Here is a 23,683-nt window from a genome sequence, read left to right as displayed (position 1 = left end):
GCTGAAGACTGGAGTCACTCACTTACACAGCTCATTTCCTTCCCTGCCTGTGTGCGCAAGGCAATCTGCCACCCTCTGGGAACTCAAAATAAAATGACGGCCTCTGCCTTCAAGAAGCAGGTAGCCCTTACATGTGGAATCTAAAATACGATACAAAGGAACTTTTCTATGAAATAGAGAATAGATTTGTGGTTGCCAAGGACACGGGGAGAGGGACGGAGTGGGAGTGCGGGATTAGCAAATGCAAACTATTACATACAGAATGGGGAAACAACAAGGTCCTACTGTATGGCACAGGGAATTATACTTATGCTGTGATAAACTATAATGGAAAAAATATGAAAAAGAATGTATATATACGTATAACTGGATCACTTTACAGAAGAAATTAATACAACACTGTAAATCAACTAGACCTCAATAAAATAAATTGAGAAAAACACATGGATGGTCTAAGGCGGTGGAAAGTCAGACGCTTATTAATACAACAAGAGTACGATCAGCTCTGACACTAAAGAGCGCTCAGAGACATGAACAGCGAGGAGGCCCTCAGTCATATAGGAAGCGTTAGGAAGGCTTCCGGAGAAGACAAGATTCAAGTTTTCAAGGATGAGTGGGAATTAGCCAAGTGAATGAAACAAAGAGGAGGTCAGGAGAAAGTAAGTGGAGAAGGACACTCCAGGAACGGCTAGCAAGGCCTGGAGGGTGAGAGCAGGACCCCACGCAAACAAGGCATTCAGAACAGCTGCAGTGAGGGACACAGCGGAGAGAAAGGATGAGACTGACTCTGAGAGAAACGGGCTCAAACACTGGCTTCCATGCTGAGCTTGGAATCTGTTCTGAAGGCAGAGCAGCCAGCCACTGGAGGGCTTGAAGCAGGAACCAGGTGAGATAAAGGCTTCGCCTTTTCTTACCTTTTCTGAGTCTATAAATTGCACCCAGAGTCCTGCCCCATCTCTCAGATGGGGAAAGCAGCTAGGCATAACTGCATGCCCACTGGGAGGGAAAACCAACAAGCAGCATGCTCCTTATTGATGAAGCTGCCTACAACTCCATACTTGGTCTTTGCAAGTAGAAAACACCAACGTGCTAACTTTTCCCCTCTGGACTTCACTAGCAGCTTGGAATCGTTCATTTGAAATTCAGTTCCTACTGTTTCTACTGAACACGTTACATTTACATCTGGAATAGATTATGGCCCTACCTATGGGAAGGAAATCTGGAAACCGAGTAGGCTACCTTTTCTGCTCCCTAACAACCCTTCACCTGTAAGAAAATAAAAAGGCAGCACAGGAAACCAGGCGGTGTGTCCACACGTTGGCAAACATCAAAAATGTGCAAGCATCAGCCAAGATCCTGTGGTCTGTTTTTCAAATACAGTGTCTCAGGAACATCCAAAATGTTTCTCTATCTGTATTTTGCTCCTTAATTTTAGCACCCAGGTGTCAACCCAAGGACTCATTTAGACTCAACTCAATAGACAAAATACTATTTTGTAAAGTGTTTCAGTGGGCTTCCCAGGCACTAGTGGTAAAGAGCGGGCCTGCCAATGCAGGAGATTTGAGAGACTTGGGTTCAATCCCTGGGTCAGGAAGATCCCCTGGAGAAGGACATGGCAACCCACTCTAGTATTCTTGCCTGGAGAATCCTATGGACAGAGGAGCCTGGGGGCTACAGTCCATAGAATTGCAAAGAGTCAGACATGACTGATTGACTTAGCACACAGTACACAAAGTGATTTAATGTTCTTCTGGGTTCATTATTATAAATGGTTTGTTTCATCGTAAAAATATTGTATCTACTATGTGTTAGGTATTTGACAGATACCAAGAGATTCTAGCTGGGTGCCAAGAGCCCTGGCAGAGGAACAGGTTTGGGCGAAAGCTCATGAGTTCCTAGAGGTTGAGTGAGACGCCCAAGTGGATAACGTGAGGAGTGGATAGAAAAAGACAGTCTGGGGCTTAACCTGATGATGGCTGGATGCAGAGATTTTGATGGCATTCTCAGAAAAGTGAAAGTCGATCACAAGTGTCTGTGAAGAGGGAGAGAGCAGAGGAAAGGGCTGAGGACCAGACTGGGGTCCACATGACGGCAGCTGTCGATGTAAACAGAGGAAAGAGACAGTATCATCAGAGAGGCCAGCAGAGAGCCTGAAACATACAGGAGGACCCAAACCATGGGAGGAGTCTCCCGGGGAGGAAGGTCAGCAGTTTTAAATGCCACGGACAAAAAAAAAGGATGAGGCAGGGGCAGAGGCTGGGGACTTGTTTGTCTGGAGTCGCTGCCCATCCTTGTAAAAGCCATTTCATTAACGAGCTAGGGCCAAAGTCACGTGGCAAGGGATTCCGGAGAGGCCAGGGGAGGATGGCGGTGTGGGGGGTGGGGTGGGGGCGGGCGGTTAGCGGGTGTAAACAAGGGAAGAATGACTCTTTCCCAGAGGGCCAGTCTCTGGACCCAGCCAGCAGGAGGTCACTTCATGAGTGGCTTCAATAAAATGCTGAAGGCACAGATTCTAGCCGTTGGAGAAAAGAAGGCATGGAGAGGAAAACTAAGTTGGGAGTAATTGGTTCTTTCAAGAGATTTGGAGGCTAAGATCCCAACTGCGGGAATAAAACAGCACAAGGTCTTATCCAAGAATGGTTTTAGTATGTAAAACAGCCCCAGCACTTGCCTGGGGCTCAAGGGGCTCCTTTTTTTAGCCTCCCAGGGAAAAATAACACATCTGAGAACTGAGATTAGGGACAGTGCAACACAGTAGCCAGCGCTGTGGAGGCAGGCCGACCCCAACCCTTACCCCAAGCCCACCAGGCAGAAACTGTGACCACGCTTAAGGTGACTTTCCTCCTTCCAAAACCAGCAAGGAGGTGGTTATGGAAGTTCCTGTTTAATGGAAATGCTGTGTGGATTAAACCAATGTTCATAAAGTATTTAATAGACATGCAACAAATGATAGTCATAATTAACTTAAGAAATATATATTAATGCCAATAATAATAATAATAATGTCTGACTTAGGGTTTTCTCAATGCATTACATCTACCTATTAGTACATCAAGTGCTAAAGAGGTTCTTGTGTGGCTGGTTTCAGTTAAACCCCAAAGGTCAAAAAATTCAAATCAATAGGACTCTCGTTTAAGCACCACTTTCCAAACTCTGAATTAAACTCCCAAGAAATAGTTCATGATGTTAAGAGATTTCATTAAGCTTCCATGACAAGATGTGAAAGTTTTTTTTTTCCTTTGCCATTAAAAAAAACAAAAACAAAAACCCTTATTCATCCCTGGTTGCTGACAAATGATCATAAATTGACAAGGAATTTACTTCTACCACGCTATTTTAATAGTGTCTAAGATTTCTATGGTAATTTAGACTGCGAAAGCATTTTCATATGTTATCTCCTTTGAGCCACAAAATAACCCCATCAAATAGGCATCATTATCTTATGAATAAGAAGTAAGAGAAGGTCAGTGATTTATCTCTGCCACACATGTGAGACGGAGGCAGTCAGGCCCTCTGCCCCAGGCTGCACATGCTGGGTGATCCCTGGCCTCCAACTCCGGTGGTACTTTCTGGATTTGGACTTTAAACTCAGGGGTCCAACAACCCCACACAGGTTATTACAGAGAGATGATCTATATGGAGAACTGGCTTTGAAAACACCATTTGCCCCTCATTTTCACTAGCTCCAGTTGGGTCAAAACGGGTCCTCCTGGCATCGGCTCAATCAAAGTGCACTTAGCGACACGCAGGATGAGTCGTGCTCCACACCAGCACTGCAGCGTGACTCCAAAATCACACCGGACAAAAAATCATTCTGGTTTGAGAAGAGGTTCTGTGGAACCCTCGGATGCTTCTGCTGAGTTGGGGTGCCCAAGGCGGGGGCCACGGCTACCAGACTCCCTAGAGCAGGACCTCTCCTGTCTCACATGCTGCTGTCAATCACCTTCTACGCCTTCCAGGTACCGGAAGCCCAGGGGCCAGATGAAAGATGCTCCACCTGGTCCACATGGAGAGTTGGGGCTGTGGATGGAGCCGGGCTCAGCATCGCTTAACTTTCCATGGCTTTATGTCACCATCACTCCCTTTACTGAGTCATGATGATTAGTGTAAAAACCACCAATCTATTCCGTACATAGGAAAGCTGCTTTCTCACATACTGTTGTTGCCTTCTCCCCATTTAGAAAATGGTAAATAAGTAAATAAAATATTAAACCTGCCCTTGACTTAACGCAGAGCTACCATCCCTTCCTCCTATAGTTCTCAAACACTCTTTTCTGCCCTGGCAACATACAATGGGTGGATATCTATGTACCCAACATTCTTCCCTAGGGATACTGTGATTTAGGTAATATCCCAGAAAGTTAGAAGAGGGAGAAATGTAGTGAAAAGGACTATACACCTACTTATTAAGCTACAGGGATAGACGCACGTAAGAGTGAAACCACTGGGGGAAAAAACAGAACTGGAAAAAATAAATCTTTCTAGCCTATATTTTATTTATTTATGTTTGGCCACATCACACAGCATACAGGATCATAGTTCTCCATCAAGAGATAGAACCTGTTCCCCCTGCAGTGGAAGCATGGAGTCTAAACCACAGTCTGCCAGGGAAGTCCCTCCATTTAGTATTTTAACACTGAACTTAATTTTTTAGGGGGTTCCCCCCCCCCAGTCTTTCATTATGCAGATAACATAACCAAGATGCAAAAGTAAACTATAGATATATTAGCAAAAATGGTCTTATTTTATTGTTAACAATATACAGAACATAAGGATTTTAATGTGTTAGTTGGGAAGCTTGTGTGCATGCTCAGCACTAACCTGTGTCTGACTCTATGTCCCCATGGACTGTAGCCCGCCAGGCTTCTCTATCCTTGGGATTCTCCAGACAAGAATACTGGTGCAGGCTGCTATTTCCTCCTCCAGGGGTCTTCCCAACCCAGAGATCAAACCCGTGTCTCCTGCATTGGCAGGCGGATTCTCTACCACTGAGCCACCTGGGAAGCCTCAGTTTGGAAGCTTACTTACACTTTACATGTGCCTTTAATTGAGTTATCACAACTGTTCCTTCTAACAGACATGTTGGTGGCATTATTCTTGCTTGCATGCAAGTTAGATGTGGATTTCTTCATCTTTCTTTCTCTGTATTCCTAATTAAAAACTTACCCATGGGCAACATTTTAAAATACTATTAAATCAGAGTAACAGGAAATCACAACTCACAAGCACAATGTAAAAATTTGTGATACCACAGCTACTAACTCTCTAGCTGCTCACTCCGTTTATTCACGCTCACTTTGGGGCAGGCAAGGTAAACAGTGCAGCTACTTGCAACTTCTATCACCTTGGATCTGACCACACGCCCATCTCTTTCATTCAACAAAAGTACTTTGAAAAACTTACAAGTAGACTAATGTTATACAGGAATAAATCTCAAACATTTTTAAAAGTAAATCAATAACTCAAAAAGATACATGCACCCCTACATTCAAAGAAGCACTATTCACAACAGCCAAGACATGGAAGCAACCTAAATGTCCATTGCTGTGCTGCTGCTGCTAAGTCGCTTCAGTCGTGTCCGACTCTGTGCGACCCCATAGACGGCAGCCCACCAGGCTCCCCCATCCCTGGGATTCTCCAGGCAAGAACACTGGAGTGGGTTGCCATTTCCTTTTCCAAATCATGAGAGTGAAAAGTGAAAGTGAAGTCGATCAGTCGTGTCCGACTCTTCGAGACCCCATGGACTGCAGCCTACCAGGCTCCTCCGTCCATGGGATTTTCCAGGCAAGAGTACTGGAGTGGGGTGCCATTGCCTTCTCCATTAACAGATGAATAAAGGACATGGTACATATATACAACAGTGGAACAGACTGGTTCCAAATAGGAAAAGAAGTACATCAAGGCTGTATATTGTCACCCTGCTTATTTAACTTCTATGCAGAGTACATCATGAGAAATGCTGGGCTGGAGGAAGCACAAGCTGGAATCAACACTGCCGGGAGAAATATCAACAACCTCAGATATGCAGATGACACCACCCTTATGGCAGAAAGTGAAGAGGAACTAAAAAGCCTCTTGATGAAAGTGAAAGAGGAGAGTGAAAAAGTTGGCTTAAAGCTCAACATTCAGAAAGCTAAGATCATGGTATCTGGTTCCATCACTTCATGGGAAATAGATGGGGAAACAGTGGAAACAGTGTCAGACTTTATTTTGCTGGGCTCCAAAATCACTGCAGATGGTGACTGCAGCCATGAAATTAAAAGACGCTTACTCCTTGGAAGTTATGACCAACCTAGACAGCATATTAAAAAGCAGAGACATTACTTTGCCAACAAAGGTCTGTCTAGTCAAGGCTATGGTTTTTCCAGTAGTCATGTATGGATGTGAGAGTTGGACTATAAAGAAAGCTGAGCGCAGAAGAATTGATGCTTTTGAACTGTGGTGTTGGAGATGACTCTTGAGAGTCCCTTGGACTGCAAGGAGATCCACCAGTCCATTCTAAAGATCAGTTCTGAGTGTTCATTGGAAGGACTGATATTGAAGCTCAAACTCCAATTCTTTGGCCACCTGATGCAAAGAAGTGACTCACTGGAAAAGACCCTGATGCTGGGAAAGATTGAAGGTGGAAGGCGAAGGGGACGACAGAGGATGAGATGGTTGGATGGCATCACCGACTCAATGGACATGAGTTTGGGTAAACTCTGGGAGTTGGTGATGGACAGGGAGGCCTGGTGTGCTGCAGTCCATGGGGTCGCAAAGAATCAGACATGGCTGAGCAACTGAACTGAACTGAACTGATTACCAGTCATAAAAAAGAATGGAAAAATGCCACTTGCAGCAACACGGATGCAGCTGTAAATTACCATACTAAGTCAGAAAGAGAAAAACAAATACTGTATGATATCACTTATATGTGAAATCTAAAACATGACACAAATGAACTTATTTACGAAACAGACTCACAGACATAGAGAACAAACCTGCGGTTGCCAAGGGGAAGAGGGCTGGGGGAGGGATGGAGCAGGAGGTTGGGGTTAGTGGGTGTAAACTATGACATACAGAATGAATACACAAGGTCGTATTGCACAGCACAGGGAGCTGTATTCAATATCTTGTGATAAACCATAATGAAAAGAACATTAAAAAAGAATATATATATGTGTGTGTGACTCAATTTGCTGTACAGCAGAAATTAACACAACATTGTAAATCAACTATACTTCAATTTTTAAAAAGGTTAAGCCAGATTTGTGGTTAACAAAGATAACCTTGAAAACTGATTTGGAAAGTGTGAGATTAGAGCCATGAGGACTGGCAGAAATCAGGACGTACAGGAGTGAGAGGGTTAGTCAGGGTTGGGATCTGACAGGTTGGAAACCAGATAAGAACAAAGGAGGTAGAGCCACAGGATACAGGACAAAGTCCTTTTGAAATGGCTGAGCCTAGGGTCTGGGTTGGGTAGACAAGGGATGAGCAACGGTCAGAGAGAATGTAAGAGTCTGAGATGCTGGAGGCACAGTGTTCATGGACAGTCCAGCCACAGATGAAGGGTGGTGGAGGTGACCCTCCCTATCTGAAGAGACCAAATATTCATTGGGTCATATCACTGAGTCTAGTATATTAAAATTCCAAAGTACAATGGTCACGGCTAGGATATAAAGGCAGGTTGTGAACCTGGTGCTGAGTTCACTGTGGAAGAAGAAGGAACATTCCAGAAGGAGAAGGAAATAAGCAGAGAGCAGACATTCGAAAAGTGAAGGAAGCAGAAATATTCTGAACAGGTAGCAGAAAGTAAGGGTTGCACTCACTGCTCCTCTTGGCTGCTAGGAGGAAAGGGATTAGTGACTTTGGCTGCAGAGAACTGAAAGGGAGATGAGGCTGCCATTATGGGGGGTGGGCACAAAGCTGGTTAACTTGAGGAGAGAAGTGTGCCCAAGGAAACCAACTGCGACGCAGCATCACGATACTCACGCAGCCCAATACCACTGGATTTTTCCAAACATCATGTGACACAGGTGAGCTTGAAGTCACTAGAATTCCCAGGCTTTTTCACACATAAACTCTTGTTTCGTCCATTCCCCTTCTGCTGCACTAATTCAAATCAAGAAATACTTATTGAATGGCCTGCCAAGTGCTAAGACTCTGGAATAGTCCTTGACCTCAGAGAGCACACAGTTTAGCTGGGGAGACAGATATGATAACTGATAATTATAAGAATATCTGGCAAGCCTAGTAATGGAAGTGAATACAAAGGTCAGAAGCTACCCAACATGTTTTATATTTATATCCTAACAGAATCTCATTTTCAGCTCATTACTCCGAACAGTCTAGACAGTCTGTAATCTTGATATTGTCATTTAACTTATGGACCATTTGCCAATATTTCAAATGTATTGAGTCTTAAACAGTAGGAAAAGAGACTTAAGTAATTTTTTAGAAGATGAGTGAAACTTAAACTAGACAAATGAAGTTTTGATTGGCTAAACCTCAGAGGCTTTATGTAATTCTGAGACTCCCGTCTTAAACACATATATCACAAACACGGGAAAATACTTCAAGCCTTTAGGTACTCAGTATTTATTATCTGAAGGGGAATCATTTTTGTTGGTTTGTTTTGAAATATGGATGCTCACATTTTAAAACTACAGTGAGTCAAATAGCGAACCTTTCAAGTAAAGACAAAAACATAAATAAAGGTAGTTTGTATACTGTAGTATCAGTTTTGAAAAGAATTAAAATAACAAAACAGAGCCTTGTTGGTATATGCAAAGAACCAATGTCTAAGTGATTCCACAGCTGATTGTTATTAAGACTCTATTGGGTACAGAGAGGCTGGCATTATGGGTGACCCTCACATCTCATGGTATACATTGCCATAAGGCTGTTCTCTAATCTAGTAGGTATTACTCTTGTAATCAGAAGGAAAAAGTCTATGTAGCATCTTAAAAAGGGATAACTTGACTTAAAAAGGGATAAACTGACTACTTTTAAAGCACACTCATTCTTGAAGATACCTACGGGGATCAGCAGGATGCACCCATAGTTTAAAAGTACCCTCCACTTTTGAAGGGGACAAGGGCCTTTATGCTGGTCTTCCTTGTTTAGCCTGTCCCTTAACAATTCAAAGGCCTCTTCCTGGTGTTAATTACCCTTACACTTTGGTTCTACCTCTTGTCACCTTGCCAACTGTCCACCCAACAACTTCCCTACAAGCCCCTACTCCAGCCAGACCAGTCTCCTGGCTGTCCCAGGATCCCTTCTTCTGAAAGTCTGCTCGCTTCTGATACTCTTCCTACCAGAATGGACTTCCATTCAGCTGTACAATTCCTACTCGCCCTTCAAGGCTCAGCCTGAGCCCCCACATCTGTCAAGAAGCCCTCCAGGACTTGTCAATTCCTCCTCTTCTCTATGGCTAGAGTCAATAAAATCTGCAAGCAGGATATCTCATTCATTATATTCTGCTCTTTTAACTTAACTCTACGTGTCTATTAACTTAGGCTCTAAATATCAATCAACAATAAAATTTGGCTTCATCTTCCTTTGGAAACTTCCAGCACCCCCAGACACATAAGAGGTTGCATCTTCAACACTCTGGCTCATTTATGGCTATGTGTTTCTGCTGCAAGTCTTTGATGAAATGGAACAAAGGTTAAGGGCATGAGCTTTGGATTCAGACAAGGTCTACCACATATGGGTTTTGTGACTTTGGGACCCATCATTTCAGCCCTCAGGGTCTCAGTTTCCTTCTCTATAAAATAAGACTAATAATCTGTACTTCTGACTCATTAGACATATTAAATCTGATGGTAAATTTAAGGCAATCAGCAGAATAAAAATTGTAATAACTTTATCACTTCAAAACAAAGTGACAGGCAGAATCCTTATAAAAACCAGAAGGGTTGACTTTAAAACTACTCGGGGTGGGGTGTGTTTGTGGAGGGGGGGAGTGGACAACCAGCAGTGCTAAAAATCAAGGACTACAGAGAAGGTTTAGAAGGAAGGTCCTGCCTTGCTCATTGTAGTGATCACGGAGCTTTGCTGGAGGGCTCACAGAACACGAACATAAAAGATGATATAAGGAGGGTGGCTTACAGGCGGCACATAAGAATATTCTTTGTTCCTAAGGAGCTGGAGAGCCTCGCCCTGGAATGACTTCTCCAAGAGCAGTGAACAGGTAAGTAATACCTTAGCTGGGCTCTGCCCTCTTAGCCAAACACCTCCTTTGGGTTGAGCCTGATGACTCTGAAACTAGTTACAAAGTAGAAGAGCCCTCTGACAGGAAGATGGCCCTTCCTGGGCAAAAACAGCAAGGGACTGACTTCAGGAAAAGGCAAGCAGAATTGTTCACACCTGAACCGCTCCCATCATTTTGGCCATTCTTTATCTCACTATTTCTAACTACCATCACTGGGATTTTTCTATAGGATATTATTATTTAGGATTATGAATGAATGAAAAAACATGTGCATCATTTGGACATACTGGGCCATACAATCAAAACTCACATAATTTAGAAGATAAATAATAGTTGTTTGGAGAAGGTTATTTCTGGCATCTTCTTCTCATCTCAGCTCTGAGAATTCTTTTTCACATGCCCATCTTGGTCAGGACATACCCTCTGTTCCAGCAAAGCTGTCCCAGGATTTCTACCGCTTGAATCATGGCTCACACATACTCGTCCTCCCAGATCCAATACTTGTATAAAATTCTCTAGCGCAGAACAGAATTTGGAAGAGAGGAGAGGATCTATGAATCACAAGAAGTCTCAAAAGAGTTTGAGGGATTTTATATTCAATATAATTGCACTAAAACATTTAGCTCTGGTTCCAGGGGGGAGGAAATTGAAGTAGGCAACAATAAGACAAAGAAAAATTCTTTCTTTCAAAAAAGAACTGAGATTAATAATTTCAGATGATTTGACTAACAACTGAATGCATTTTCTGCCACAGAATAAACTTCTTCTTCCTTGTAGATATTTCCCACACTGAGGTTCTGGAGGACCTCAGTGTGGTAATCTCCAACCAACAGTAAGCTGTGGAATTATGCAGCAATTCTGGAGCTGCTGGGAACTAGCTCTGAATGAGTTGGGTAGTATATGCTTGTATTTCTGATGAACAAATGTTTTTCTTGGCATGGGAAGAGGGAGATGGGCAAGTTGACTGAGTTCCCAGGACATGGAAAGCTTTCACTTGAAATGTTTTTTCCATCCTTGGCACATGAAACTGTGGCTAATTCAAAAAGTCACAGACCCATGTGGCTAATTCAAAAACCCATCTCAGGCAGGTGGGTTTCTTGGGAAGGGTCTATCACATGATATTCAACTTTAGGGCAGTGAGAATTTTGGAGGCTTTCTATTTGCTGACGGGGCAAGGTCTAATAATTTAACCACCAAAGACTGTTGGATATCAAACAGAAGATGTGGAATCACCTGTACTGCTCTGCACCCTGGGACTTACAGACTCTGTCTTAGGTCTTTATAGTAGAAATGCCACTCTTCATAAGCATAAAGTAAACTCGAGATCACATTTTAATGTAGAAATTCTGATGTCAAAAATGGAAGGTTAGTGTTCTCTGGCCAGATAATTTTGAGACCAGCAGAACCCATTAAAAATTATGGCTAAGCCATTAAAATTATGTCTCGTATCCCATGTGCTAAAAACGATGTAAATCTTGGTACTTCACAATTATTCACTGGAGAGTCTCCATTTCATTACTGTCATTTTTAAAGAAACCACCTCTTCTTTCTTTCACCCCAAGAGAAATCTGATCGCCAACTGGAACCTGTGTGGAAGGTTCTGATGTCCTAGCAACTAATTGGATCCTCTTAAAGGTTGTATTTTATGTCTTACCTATTTAGAAATCTGAAAAGCTTCTCTTCAAAAAGCAGGCATCTCAGATCTTAATTTTTAAGTGTTAAGTATTGCTGCAGTCAAGGTTAAATGAATTGATGGTTTGGCGCTAGATTCAATACAATTCTTAGAGAAGATTTTCTTTTGAGCTTAAGTGTAATTCACACACTAATATTTTAAAGCTCTACTTAATGTCTTACATATCATATATGAAACAAAGCATGTATTTAGGTCAAGTTATATACTATAAAGGTCTGTAATGACATTTATTAAAGATGGGATTAATTTCATGGGTTCTACTATAATTTTTTCCACTCACCATGGTAGGAGTGAGTGACAAACTACCCACAGGGCAAATCCATGTCCATGCTCATGCCTTTGCGTATAAAGTTTTATTGGAACACAGCCATGTCCATTTGTTTACATATTATCTATGGCTGCTTTCCTATTACAATGGTGCTGTTGAATGGTTGTAACAGAGACTCTGTGGCCCACAAACTGGAAAGTATTTTCTATCTGGCCCTTTACAGAAAAAGTCTGCCAAATCCTTGATTTATAGCCTGTAGAAATCAAGCAAAACAAGCCTCCTCTAACTCATATATTATGTCAAAAGACTGGCAGGCAAAATTTTCAAGCAGAATAAAAATTTTATATTAATCTATGAGTTTTGTTGGTTAGTTTCACTCTATAGCTTCTCTGAATTGGATTTAACTGCAACCAAACACTCTATGCTTTTGGACAAAGACACAGGAAAAAAAAAGCTACTCCATTCCAGGGTCAAATGATTATGTGTGCTTGCTCTAAGGGGCTCTGCTACCAGGGGACCACACTTGTAATGTCCATGTCCCCAGCACCACCACTCTTTCTGTCTCCTCCTGAGGACTGGAAAGGCTTACAACTTGTCTCAACCTGCAGTTTCCCACTTCTACAGAAGGTCTTGTTATCTAGTGAACAACAATAAAGTTGAAAATACTCTGTCAAGGAAGATTGTTTCCTCTTGGCAGACTGATGTGTCAGAAAGTTTCTGTTACAGCAATCCCTAAGGTTACATCTTTGGATCATTTATCTTTTGAACTTGCCTCTTTAATGCAAATGAAATAAACTTACCCTTGTACAACTTGGTTCTGTGGAGTCTGTCAGATATGTTAGGAGTAGAACTAACTGAATTGCAAACTGTGATGCCTACAAGAAATCGTTGGCCAGTTAAAAGAAGTCAGTATAAGTATCTAACTATTTCGACTGGAAAATTAGGGGACAGAACCAAAAGCATCTCCACAAGTACAAATGAACACCAAGAAGATCATCACTGGATGAGTAATCAGAGTACCCAATGGCTGGTAAATGTCAGTCTTTAGCAGAAGTTAAAGTCAGAGACTGGCCGACAGAAGCACACAGGAAATTTTTCCAAGCTCCCAGCAGAGCTGCTTCAAATGCACAGAAATGGAAATGATGACCTCAGGCGCTGGGGGCAGTTAGTACAGAGATGGTTGGAAACATAAGGATTTGTTGGCGAGAACACGCAGGATGGAGAACGTGTGACCAAGTGGTAAACTTTGTATGCAATGCAGACAACTTGGATTTTGATACAACATGAGAAGTGCCTGTGGTTTTTTGAGGAGAGATGCCCTGATAAAAAAATGCTGCTGATCAAATATCATTCTAGAGTTTACAACCGAAAAGCCAACTGAAAAGTTGTAACAGAAAACCCTTTGCTTTATTAAAAAAAAAAAAATCACGAAGCTCTTTATGTTTTTCTACCAATTTATACTAGCAAAGGCCTCTCTTGTTGGGTGGACTATATGGAGATCTGTATTACACGGAGAAGGATTTCATGACCAAAAGTTCTGGGTGTTTTCCCTAGGTTGCCATTAGGGCACAGGCTAAAAACTATCTTAATTCTCATATACGTTATGTATTTTGCACATGGTCTTAGTGTCTGATTTTTGTTTTAAGCACACCACAGTAGCTGCTTCCTACAGCAGGCCATTCTGTGCAGCATTAACTGGACGGAGCGAAGAAAGAAACTGAAAGTAGGAAAAAGATGGAACGTCACCATTGGCCTGACCTCTTACAAAGGATAGAGCTGAATTTCAAATTATGTATCCACCACCCAGGCCCTGGGGAACTACTCAGACCTAAACAAATCTCATCATGAAGCGACACTGTTCTAAGTCTGTCTCTTGTTTTATAGGTATATGGGTATGTGTGTTTTTCTGTCCTGAAAGCAGTCTAAGAAAAAGCCTGATACAACCCAGTCCTCTATTTTATATGGCAGAAGGAACCCAGTAAACACAAACACAGCAGAACACTTCCTCTTGTTGACAACCTTATGATTTCAACTTAATGCATTGTTTAGAATAGCAATTATGTGTCATTTCCCATTATCTTACACACAGAAGCAGCACTGCTTTTCTTTCCAACCACAGATCATGGAGAACACAGAGAGACCACATGCTGGTGAGACATGTCAAGACTGACAGCCCAGAGTCTAAGAGTTTATGTCCAGAGCAAGTGTGTGGCCAGGCAGTGGGAAAGCAATCAGCCCCCACCCCCACCCCCCACCTTCTCACGGCTGCCTTCTTGGCTTCCCTCGCTCTCTTGGAGGGCTCCCTTCTCTCCCCTGTAGGGCTCCCCTCTGGATTGGGAGGCAAAGCAGCTTAGGAAGAACCTTCTTGCTCAGCCAGTTTCCTTCTGCCGGAAAAGACTGGCTCACTCTCAAGACTGCAAACATTTGACCACTGCAAACAGCAGCGAGCATGTCAAGTCGTTTTATTCACATGTCTCACTAGGGGATCAGAAAGCCAAGGACACACTGGTGATTGCCCTGGTTTTATGGATCTCTACTCCCCCCAGGCCTGCAACACATTTTTGGTTCTTGTGTTCAGAGCGACCTGGCAGTGTGGGAAACCTTAACTGAGAGCCAACGGCCCCACAGCTTCTCCCTATTAAAATGTGCAACTGGATTTCACAGGCGTGTTTCAAACACCATTCAAGGCGTGATTTACAGGCTACTGTCTAGCCCCACAGATGTTTTTTCATCCCCTAGATGTAACCATTTCTAGGAATCCACCAATCAGTTCCCCAGCAAACAGCCTGCCCATGTTCAACCTCTTCTGTCATCCATTCTTGGGCATTTTGAATCACACAACACCTACATAGAAAGGATTCAAGAAAATATTGATTGAATGGACAAACTGTTAATTTTTCTTTCCATATTATCCATTAATGAGAAGAGCCCATTTGAAACCTTTTTTCTGTTTACCCCACCTTAAACCTTTAGGTTCATCCCACTTAAACAATCACTCCTGACCCACTGATCCAGATTATTTACATACATTGAAATCAGCACAGATCCAAAGAGTTCTGTGTAAGCCTCACTAGAGTGGCCACCCAGAGTGTTTGCATTCATTATCCTTTCTTCTACAGAAAGAGAAAAACACTTTTAAATACTGCAACTTATCTCCCTGTGGCTAATAGACTACCTGTGTTACACAGAGAGTTAGCCAATATCATTTCATCATGTTTCTGCAACCAGCCTTCTCCCAAGGTCCTAACCTTGTCTAGCTTCCAAGAATCAGAAATCACCCCTCAAAAAGGTGAGGCTTCAGGCTAAGAGCTGCGGTAAGTTCAATACCATGCTGATAATATCTTCTAAACATTTGATTCTGAACTTCTGGGCATTCAGAATGACACTGTATTAATTTATGATTCTTTTGTGCATCACATAGCTCCTGGCAGGGAGTACAGGCTCAGGAAATTGACTGAACTTGACTCTTTTTTAACCTATGTAGAGGATGGTAGGGCTTCCCAGGCGGCACTAGTGGTAAAGAACCTGCCTGCCAGTGCAGGAAACATGAGACACAGGTTTGATCCCTGAGTCGGGAAGATCCCCTGAGGAGGCATGGCGACCCATTCCAGTACTCTTGCCTGAGGAATCCAATGGACAAAAGAGCCTGGTGGGCTACAGTCCATAGGGTCACAAAGAGTCAGACTTGACTGAAGTGACTTAGCTAGCAGCACGCAGAGGAAGGTGAGCCATGCACTGAGTGGTCTGCAGGATGTCCATGTGCTGGAGACTAAGACCCACCTTCCAAGGGAGGAGGACAAAGGGGAAAGAAGGTAAACCATGGAGACAAATTCCCCAGGAAAAGCCTTTGTGAGGAATGGTACTTGGATGGATCTATTTCACCCAAGTGTGAAAGTGTTAGTTGCTTAGTCATGTCTGACTCTGTGATGCCATGGATTGTAGCCCACCAGGCTCCTCAGTCCATGGAATTCTCCAGGCAAGAATACTGGAGTGGGTAGCTTTTCCTTTTTTCAGGGGATCTTCTCAACCCAGCGATCGAACCCAGGTCTCCCACATTACAGACAGATTCTTTACCACCTGAGCCACCAGGAAAGCCCCATTTTACCCAAATGGCTACACAAACGTAGCTTCCATTTCAGATAAAAGCAACTCATTAACAATCACGTGAGTGTTTGTTATCATGCGAAGACCTTACAATTACATAAAATTCTATTTTGCCCTTTGTTGCAATATACCAATATCTTCCAAGGAACAGAATCTCAAGGTGCAAAGGGGACATTTTCTGTAGTGTTTCACATGTGTTCCCCGCCCCCATCTCCCAACTCCACCCCCTTAGCTTTGAGACTCTTAATTTTCCTGGAAAACAACAACAACAAACACAGGCTAAATTGCCACACGTCAGCAGAGGAGGTAAGTGTGCTCACTTCATCAGGAGCCACCATCCTAATAACAAACCTTCATTGTTAAACGGAAGTCCTTCCAGACAGGAACACCAACAAGGAGTTACTACGTTTAACCTGGTGTTTACTGATTGGCAAAGGAAAGGCCACCAAATTCTGCAACTCAGCAAAGGGAGCTTTTAGCCCCAGACTTACCTTTCCTTTTCCTCCCAGTTTTCTCTGCTCAGACCTTGTGAATGAAGGTTCATCACTTACTCTTTTGCTAATCAGATAGTCAGACCACGTGGACGTGTTGGGGCTGTCAGATCTTCAGGTAACCTGAGAAGTCTATCTTTTTAAACCCTTACATTAAACATAATCCCAAGTTCATGCTTCAGCCATAAAGACCAAAACTGCAATCCAAGGATGTAAATTGCTGAATAAAATGACCATTTATTAAATGTATATCTTTTCTTATTAATCTCTCAAGGTCATCAAGGGGTAGGTATCATCATCCAATTTGACCTTTGAGTGTAGGAAACTAAGATTGCCCAGGAAAACACAACTGGCATTGAGCGAAATAAGACTCAAAGCCAAGCCTTTGTTCCGAAGAGCCCATGAACTTTCTAGCCAGCCCTTTAAGCTCCTACCAAGGACATAACGACAGGCCTTGCTTGGGAAACAGTCTGTTCCCTGACCTGGGAAGTATTCAGGCTGGCGGTAGATAACCGGTTACCAGAGATGCTGCAGAAGGCAGTCAACATCAGGTCACGGAAGAGAGCAGCTCCTAGGTCTCCTATGTCAACAAGAATCTACAGACTTCTTCCTCTCCTAAGCATGTGACTCTGCAGTCATCTGAGGTGAGCAATCAACACCCTTCTGTTTCTTGGGCTGATCAAAACAAACCATCCTTTGCTCGGCTCTGCCACACCGGCCATCTCGCTCTCATCCTCTCTGGTGTACAGCTTTGATTACACCGCCAATGAGGAGACTCCCTCCAGGGCTTCCCGGATGTAGCCTGTGAAGCTCTGAAAGTGGGCAGTTACTCCCTCCCTTCAACTGATGCTTCCTCATCATTCTTCAGCCATAAAAAAAAAAAAATCACAAGGTGACCCCGAAATGACACATCCCCACCATTCACTCTTTCCATTCCCACTCTGAATTGTGTTAACATATACATTTTGTACCCCCAAACACTTCACAGCATACATACCAATAAGTAAACAAAGAAATACGCCCAGCATTCCTCACCTTCCTGCGCTCAACCACCAAGGAAGAACTCAACACGAACCCAGCACACACGCGCTCTCTCCATAAGCTGCGCACACATAGCAATGCAGACACGCTTTGTCTCGGAACCAAACAGATGCTCACCCAGTTCACTTCACCCTCCACCTCCAACGTCTATACTGTTCCAACCTTTTCACGTTTCTTCCTTCACCTGAACCATCACGTTTTCATATACGATTTTCTTCTAAAAAGAAGGCCTGGCTGTTAATCCCCGTCTACCACCACCCCAATGGTTGATGCCCGCTTCGAAGCCTGGTTTTACCATTGGAATCTTCCACTTCTTCGGCTGGGGTGGCTTTTTGGGAGGAGTGGTGGGCGTGCGAGGAAAGGAGACTGACAATTCGTGGCCTGGGGAGGGTCAGGGCTTTTCCGTGGACCTTGAGGGAGTGTTCCTTCAGCTGGCTGATTGTCATGGTGGAAAAGGAGCACCAAGAACACTTGTAGGCATGCTCACCTGGAGAAGACAGTGGAGGCAGCAGAGGAGAAGGAGGGGAGAAGCGGGGAGGCGGGTGGAAATAACGTGGTTAGTTCACTCCAGAGAGCACGCCTCAAGCTGCCTGGTCTGAGAACCCTCTCAGACCAACCCCTCAGCAACACCCCCTGCCCCCCAGCATCAAGTGACCTGGTTCCTCTTCATCCCATGCTCAGTTTAGCAAAGGAGCCTGTAATTGATTCTCCAGCAGAGCCTGAAATCAAATGTTTAGCTAGGTCCCTCAGAAAGTCTTCCCCCCTCTCTCCCTCTGTCTGTACAACAGAAATGACTATGTCAGTTTTCATTTCAGCCTTTGCATCATCCACAGAAAATAATACACTTCATTCTTATTCCAAGGGTTGATAGGTGGCTTTCCCAGCACCAAGTCACTCAGTGCAAACTACTGTGCCATCCTCGTAACTCACTTCCGCGATGACTCTAGGCCTCCTGGATTTTACACATCCTGTGTGTGGGGTTTTCTTTGGACCAGTTCACAAACTTGAGAACAAAACTATTTCCCTAGCTGATCAACAGTACAGAAATGAGTCAAAGTGATTTCTTAAACGACAGAGGTGTATAAATATATTAAAATGTGTGCATCTGTGTGTAGCTCATATATTTTTATATTTATTTTATATTTTCAATATAAAGGGCATTTAAATAGAAATAGCTCCGTTGGTAAAGAATCCGCCTGCCACGCAGGAGACCCTGGTTCAATTCCTGGGTCAGGAAGACCCACTGGAGAAGGGATAGGCTACCTACTTCAGTATTCTTGGGCTTCCCTTGTGGCTCAACTGGTAAAGAATCTGCCTGTAATAAGGGAGATCTGGGTTCAATCCCTGGGTTGGGAAGATCCCCTGGAGAAGGGAAAGGCAACCCACTTCAGTACTCTGACCTGGAGAATTCCATGGACTATACAGTCCTTGGGGTTACAAACAGACACAACTGAGCGACTTTCACTTCCCTAAGTAGAAGTAAGTATTTTTGCTTTATTCAAATTAATTTTAATTGGAATATAATTGATTTACAATGTTGTGTTTCTGTTGTACAGCGAAGTGAATCAGTTATACATATACATATATCCACTTTTTTTAGATTCTTTTCCCACATAGGTCATTCTAGGGTGATGAGTAGAGTTCCCTGCGCTAAACAGTAGGAGGCTCTTATTAGTTACCTAATAAGAGTAGTGTGCATGTCAGTCCCAATCTCCAATTTATCCCCTCTCTTTCCTTGGGAACCATAAGTTTGTTTTCTAAAAGAACTTTCCTTTTAATTGCTTTTAATACCACTGAAATACAGCACAGATCACTATGATCAAGTTAAATGAGAATATGATTTACTTTTGCCCTAAGCCAGCTTTTAAATGAACTGCAGGGTGTAAAATGGACATGCATACGTCATTGGACAGACAAACACTGGTACAATCAACTCAGAAAGCAATTTTGCTTTTAACAACAATAAATTTAGAAAGCTCAGGCTTGAAATTCAATAATTCCACTTGAGAGTTTATATTAAGGAAATATCCGTTAGTACTTAGAAATCTCTATTTAGAAATATACATTATTTATTCTTAAAAAGGGGATGAAACAACCTAAGCCTCCAACCCCAGGGAAATGATTAAGTAAATGTGGGTATATCTTCTTGATAAATTACTATTCATTAAAATTAATTCTTAAAGATTTGGTCATACATAGGAAAATAAAATTCTGATACTCAGAAAAATATATAGAAGGACATAATACATTAAATTATAATCATAACTATGAGAAATAATTACAGAGGAAATGGCTGAAAGGAAATATTGTCAAATATTAATAACTGGTCTTTAGATAATAAGGTTGTGAATGGCTACTGCATTTCTTCTTTCATTTTCAAATTTGCCCTAACAAACATGTATTTTTTTAATTTATTTTTAAGGTAAAATGTAAAATCCAGAGGAGAAGACCAGTGAATGTGAACTGAGGACGATGCTGCTAATGTGCAAAGACAAATGCTCGCTATAGCAAGGCAAGGAAGAGCAGGTAAACCTCCATCCTCGCTCTCACCCTGTTGTGATGGTTACCTTCCTGCCACCTAATTACTAAGTGGAAAATTACTGAGTGGTTTCATGTGAGGCGAGCCCAGCATCCAAAGTCCTGCATTCAGCCTCCTTTTTACAACTGATGACCCCTACAGCGTGCATTTCCAAGAAAGCCTTGAAAAGATCCACACAAAACCTTGAATGATGCAACATGCTACAGCCCAAAGCAGAAGGGAAGCTCAAAGAAGTCAGAGGACCCAAACAAGAACATCAGTCAATTCCACGCTCCTCAAACCATGGCCTGGGAGCTACAGGATAATGCTGGGCATGAACAATGATATTTACTAACATAAGAAATACAGGGCCCTCCCTGGTGGGGTCCAAGTTTGATCCCTGGTCAGAGAACTAGATCCCACATGCTGCAACTAAGACCAGGCACCGCCAAATAAATAAACATTTTAATAAACAATTAAAATAATAAGTATATATGTCATTTTATATACCACTGCTCTTCTTATTTCACGTCTCGATTTTTCAGTGCAAAGACGGCTACATGAACCTTGATGGGTGGTCATAAGTGGCATAACCTGAGAAAGAATTCCAATCCAGGTATCTGGTTTTACCCTTTCAAATAAAGTCTATTGAGTAGAACAGACAAGTCAAGAGTCTTTTTGGAAAATGATTTGACTTGAGCTGTGTCATAGATACCAGTGGTCGAAGGTGTGTAGAGAACTAGATAACGTTGCTTCCACTCTCTCTGGACGCTTTCTTCTTGCCAACCAGTGAGCACAGAAGGCCAGTCTACTTGGTCAGCTCCAAGAATATATGCTTCAGCTCAGTGCCCTAGAGTCAGTGTGTAGCCTGTGGCACTTTATTTTTAAGTCCTTCCCACAGGCCAAATCACTTACCCAACTCCCATTGGTAAAGTGTTTTTGACAAGGCTGAGATCTATAGGAAAAACTTCTGAGGATGGTGTCCCAGCTGAATAATTTATAATATACACCAGTTAGGAAAGAGTGGTTTGATCCCCAAAGCCTCTTACTCCTTGGACTTTGGTAAAATGTTCTGGGAGATATAAAAATACTAACAGAGAAGAGCCTATACAGCTAACCTGCCGACCACCCCCCACCCCACCCCACAACTGCTGTGAACTTAAGGCTTCAGTAGTTTTACTCCATTAAGACAGTTCAACAGAACCCAGCATTCAGGAAATAATGGAGAGATGGTCTTATTTCCACAGGGGATGAAGAGATGAGTTTTTATAACCATACAATGGAATTTAATAAGTGAGACGGGAAAGTTCTAGCTGATTGAAAAATTTAAAGCTAGAATTCGTGGTGGGGAGGGGTGGAAGGGAGGTTCAAAAGGGAAGAGATATATGTTTATATAGGGCTGGTTCACTTCATTATACAGCAGAAACGAATGCAACACTGCAAAGCAATTATACGCTAATAAAAAAGTAAACAATATAAAACTAGAATTCAACTAGTATTCTAAATCCTTAGCTGAAGAAACTCATGGAGGAGACTTGATCTCTCGAAGAATCTCTGATAGTATCGGTAGCTATTCTAAAGTGTTTGACTCCCCAATTTCCCTGTGTTTGAAGCAAGTTCCTGAAGGGCTGTCAACACCTCTGAGAGGGCGCCACAGGCCGCTGTGCAGTCGGGCTTCTCAGAGGACTGAGGAATCATGGGAAATGCCCCCGGGCCCCCTCGCCACTGCCTTTCCTACTCAGGCCTCTTTCCTCTCTCGGCCGAGTTCTGATTAGCTATCTGTGGGCATCTCCATCATATGCCAAGTAGAAAAGAGCAAAACAGAGAGAGGTAGCACCATGTGAGTGCAAGGATGTTTGGTTTTTGTTCTGGAGTCAAATTCTTAGTGAATGGGCTCTGTGGTTGACAAAGTGTTAAGTGTCAGTCGCTCAGTCGTGTCCTACTCTTTGCAACCCCACGGACTGTATAGCCCACCAGGTTCCTCTGGCCATGGAATTCTTCAGGCAAGAATAATGGAGTGGCTAGCCATTTGCTTCTCCAGGGAATCTTCCTGACCCAGGGATCAAACCAGGGGCTCCTGCATTGCAGGTGGATTCTTTACCATCTGAGTCATGAGGGTAGACATGAGCAGGACACTTAATTTTGAGTCTCTATAGCTTCACCTGAAGAGTAAAGAGTGACAAGAGCATCCACCCTTTAGGGCTGTTTTGAGGATTACATAAGATGATGAATATCACATCTTATTAGGGCAGATCCTGGTAGTTAAGGGATGTTCATGAAACCAGCCCGATGAGAAGACAGAGTAACAGAGTCAGCACAGCTCCTGGACACTCAGGGCCCAAAGTCTCTTCTTATCTGGGGCATGGAAATGCATCTAAGGGTATCTCAGGAGAAATCTCAGATATCCTGATTTCTCTCTGCGCCTTTCAACATTTCCAAGATTGTAACTTTATTGTAGTTGGAAATTACTTTTGGTAGATGTACCAATTCTTGCACTTCCATTAGAAAGTCTATGTAATTTAGAAATTTCTCTTAAAAAAAACAGAGCCCGTGAGTAGCAAAAATCTGTTAGTGGATACATACTAGTTGAATGAATTGACTAAGACATGGGTGACATGGGGCTCGGTATTATTTTGCCTTTGGGCCATTCTCTAATTTTTATTAGATTGAGATAAAACTGAATACATGACGATTTCAAAGAAAACTTATTCTCATGCGTATGGAGCAAGCGACTTAAAATTTCCCTCTTTAAAATTAAAGACTACTGGATTTCAAATTCAGAGAACGAGTGTACAGCGAACAACAACTCACCAGCATGGGCTTTGAGGACGTGTGTCTTCAGCCGGCTGTTGTAGGAGGACTTGAAGGAGCAGAGTTTGCATCGGAATGGTTTATGGTGTCCGTGGTGGGTTTGCATATGGCGATCCAAGCTTGATGTAGAAGGAAAAAAAAAAAAAAGGAAATGACAGGATTAAAAACAGCATCCAACATTTTCTCATTGCCCTTTTCCAGAAATCCCATTTCTAAGCTGTTCAAAGTAATTTTGTTACTTTCCAAGGATGGCACTTAACCGGAAAAAAAAGACTGGCAAGAGTTGGGGAAGCTAAAGGAAGGAAGCAAGAAATAAAAAATGTTTTTGGATTGAGAGACATGGCAGTGGAAACAGGTCTTGGTAGACTTATTTTCCCTTCTCTAAAGCATTGCAAAGTAGGAGAGGACATCCAAAAACAAAAGGTAAAATACAGACAAATTTAAGTTTTCTGCAGTCAGTGAGGAGTGTCTATCAAAGAGGCCTTGAACTTATTCCCCACCTCCCCCCAAAAAGTGAGATTTAGAGAAATTTTGTATGTAAAAAGGGCTGACTTTCTTTTTA

The 23,683-nt window shown here is 42.7% G+C and overlaps 1 protein-coding gene across 5 annotated transcripts in view; it reads right to left on the bottom strand.

Annotated features, from left to right (window-relative positions):
- ZNF462 (zinc finger protein 462) overlaps positions 1-23,683 on the bottom strand; it is a 153,775-nt gene that overhangs the window by 59,262 nt on the left and 70,830 nt on the right. For all 5 annotated transcript variants that reach the window (XM_055579235.1, XM_055579234.1, XM_055579233.1 and 2 more), the window contains 2 exons: positions 23,122-23,240; positions 18,088-18,279 (listed from right to left, as the gene is read on the bottom strand). In XM_055579235.1, the coding sequence (XP_055435210.1) occupies positions 18,088-18,279; positions 23,122-23,240 (311 nt within the window). The remainder of the gene's footprint in view (positions 1-18,087; positions 18,280-23,121; positions 23,241-23,683) is intronic.

Source organism: Bubalus kerabau, chromosome 4 (genome assembly GCF_029407905.1).
Source record: "Bubalus kerabau isolate K-KA32 ecotype Philippines breed swamp buffalo chromosome 4, PCC_UOA_SB_1v2, whole genome shotgun sequence".
NCBI classification, from domain to species: Eukaryota; Metazoa; Chordata; class Mammalia; order Artiodactyla; family Bovidae; genus Bubalus; species Bubalus kerabau.
The sequence above is the reverse complement of the archived record's forward strand: the minus strand, read 5'-3'. Positions and strand labels throughout refer to the sequence as shown.